We start from the raw sequence: 2,587 nt of genomic DNA on the forward strand, positions 1-2,587 counted from the left end.
CCCCCCCCCCTCCTGTGGGTCTGGGAGGTGGTGGGGCGGGGGGGTGTCCCAGGGCTCTGACCCTCCCCCCCCCCGTGGGCCTGCACTGGGGGGGGGACTAGCAGGGCTGATCGGGTCTGTCTGTCTCCCCAGCCCGCCACGCAGACCCCCTCGTTGGCGAAGCGCTGCCCCCCAGCCTCAGCCGCCATGCCCCTGGCCCGCAGCGTCTCCGTCACCTCCCTGACGGGGCTGGAGGACTGGGAGGATGAGATCGACCTGGAGAACTCCGTCCTCTTCGAGGTGGCCTGGGAGGTGGCCAACAAAGGTGAGCCGGATGCCTGGGTTCTCTCCCCGGCTCGGGGAGGGGAGGGGGGGCTAGTGGTTAGAGCGGGGGGGCTGGTAGCCAGGACACCTGGGTTCTCTCCCTGGCTCTGGGAGGCGGATGGGGTCCAGTGGCTGGGAGTCCAGGAGGTTGCGTTGTGAGCCCCCGGGCCATGGCTCGCTGTGGGGCAGACCCAGGCATCCTCCTATGGGGCAAGGAGCAGGAACATGAAGCCTAGGGGAAGAGCGGGGGCAGGGGTCATGGGGGCCTGGCTCTGTGCCCCCCGCTGGAGCAGGGCCCAGTGGGAGGAAGGGCTCCCGCTCCCCCCCCCCCCAGCAGCCCTGCTGCCCCCTCGGCCGAGCCGCCTTCCCTCATTCCATCTAATGGGCCCGTTGCGCTGGCTCTGCGCCAGGGGTTGTGATGCCCACGGGGTCCCACTGGGGGCACGGGGCAGAGACGGATCAGCCCCAGGGCGGCTCTGGTGCCAGGTTCCCCTGCAGCCCGGCGTCCCCTTGCCGGCGTTAGGGCCAGTACTGATGGCCAGGGGGCGCTGGGCTGGTGGGTGGCGGGGCAGGGGCCCAGCAGGGGGCGCTCTCCCCTGGCAGGCAGTGCTGGCCCCAGTGGGTTGGTGGGGGGGAGGGGCGGTATCTTTGGGGTGCCCTGCTGCTTCCTTCACTTCCTGTCCTAAACTGTTCTATGGCTGTTAAGCAGCCTCCCACCACACCCCAGAGGGGTCGCGACTCCGCCAAGGCAAGGGGTCCCCCACAACCAGCTCATGCCCCGCCCCAGAGGGGGCCGCATCCTGGCACTGGGCAAGGGGTCCCCGTATACCCAGCCCCCTGCCCCACCCAGGGGGGCCGTGTCCCAGCGCGGGGGGGCGCTGGCTGGAGCTGTCCTTCGCGCTGTGACCCCCCCAGGCCTTGGCTGTGAGGGAACAGGCGCAACCTTGTGATTCCCCCGATGCCTCCTGCCCCCCAGATCCTCTTGCAGGGGGGTCTGGGGCCCAGGCCAGTGAGCGGAGATGCTGGTGCAGAGAAGGGGCCGGTCTGAGCTGGGGGCGGGGTAACTGCGCCGTGGGGCAGCCTCTGGCAGGGTCTCTGGGAGCTGGGGGGAGCCGGGCCAGGCTTGGGGGGGGGGGAAGGTTTGGCCCCGGGGGGGGGGGCGAGGGGGTGGGGGGGGGGGGGGGGGGCGGCCGCCTGGGGGACGTGGGGGGCTGAGAGCCCAGCTGGGGGGTAGTATGGGGCAAGGGAGTCAATGGCTGAGAGCCCTGCTGCTGGGGGTCCCACAATGCATTGCGTCCTGCTGGGCCCCATGGGACAGAGCAAGGGAGTCCCAGGTGTGGGGGAGGGGTGTGTATTGAGGGGGGCCCCCCCATCCCTCAGATAAAGGGGCAGGGTGTATATCGGCCCCCCTCCTCCAGGGGCGGGTGCATGGGGGGCTGTGTCTCTAAACCCCCCCCCCGCCGCAGTGGGGGGTATCTACACGGTGCTGCAGACCAAGGCCAAGATCACGTCGGACGAGTGGGGGGAGAATTACTTCCTGATGGGGCCCTACCTGGAGCAGAACGTGCGCACCCAGGTGGAGCTGATCGACCCGCCCCACCCGGCCGTGCGACGCACCATCGACTCCATGAACGCCAAGGGCTGCAAGGTGAGAGCCGGGTCGGGGGAGCCGGGGCGCCAGCCACTGCGAGTGGAGAGCCCCCCCCCCCCCGGCAAAGTGACAGCCAGGGGTGTTCGGGGGCCTCCTTGTGATTCGTGGGGGGGCGGGGACTGATGTGACCCTGCTGCTCCCCATGGTCCAAGGGGGGCCCCACCCACTTCCTCTACCTCTACGTTGGGGTCCCCCTCTTCTGACCAGAACGATTCCTGCACCTGTCTCCCAGAACCAGGAGAGAACCCAGGAGTCCTGGCTCCCAGCCCCCCTGCTCTGACCACTAGACCCCGCTCCCCTCGCAGACCCAGGAGAGAACCCAGGAGTCCTGGCTCCCAGCACTGCCCCGCTCCCCTCCGAGAGCCAGGAGAGAACCCAGGAGTCCTGGCTCCCAGCCCCCCTGCTCTGACCACTAGACCCTGCTCCCCTCGCAGAGCCAGGAGAGAACCCAGGAGTCCTGGCTCCCAGCACTGCCCCGCTCCCCTCCGAGAGCCAGGAGAGAACCCAGGAGTCCTGGCTCCCAGCCCCCCTGCTCTGACCACTAGACCCCACTCCCCTTCCAGAGCCGGGGAGAGAACCCAGGAGTTCTGCCCCCACCTAACCAGGTTAAACATCCCCCCCCCCCCCCCCCCC

The 2,587-nt window shown here is 69.8% G+C and overlaps 1 protein-coding gene across 1 annotated transcript; it reads left to right on the forward strand.

Annotated features, from left to right (window-relative positions):
• Positions 1-157: 157 nt before the first annotated feature.
• Positions 158-2,253, forward strand: LOC112124657 (glycogen [starch] synthase, muscle-like). Its single transcript, XM_024223132.3, has 2 exons — positions 158-304; positions 1,770-2,253. The coding sequence occupies exons 1-2, from the start codon at positions 187-189 to the stop codon at positions 2,075-2,077; spliced, it is 426 nt and encodes a 141-aa protein (XP_024078900.1). The 5' UTR covers positions 158-186; the 3' UTR covers positions 2,078-2,253.
• The last annotated feature ends 334 nt before the right edge of the window (positions 2,254-2,587 follow it).

This window comes from Terrapene carolina, unplaced genomic scaffold (assembly GCF_002925995.2).
Source record: "Terrapene carolina triunguis isolate 2854851 unplaced genomic scaffold, T_m_triunguis-2.0 Scaffold26131, whole genome shotgun sequence".
Classification (NCBI taxonomy): Eukaryota; Metazoa; Chordata; order Testudines; family Emydidae; genus Terrapene; species Terrapene triunguis.

Excerpts from the sequence above, each read along its gene's own strand:
- LOC112124657 (XM_024223132.3), top strand. The coding sequence starts at position 187 with ATGCCCCTGGCCCGCAGCGTCTCCGTCACCTCCCTGACGGGGCTGGAG. Across the intron at positions 305-1,769 it reads CTGGGAGGTGGCCAACAAAG|TGGGGGGTATCTACACGGTG; the intron begins GTGAGCCGGATG and ends CCCCCGCCGCAG.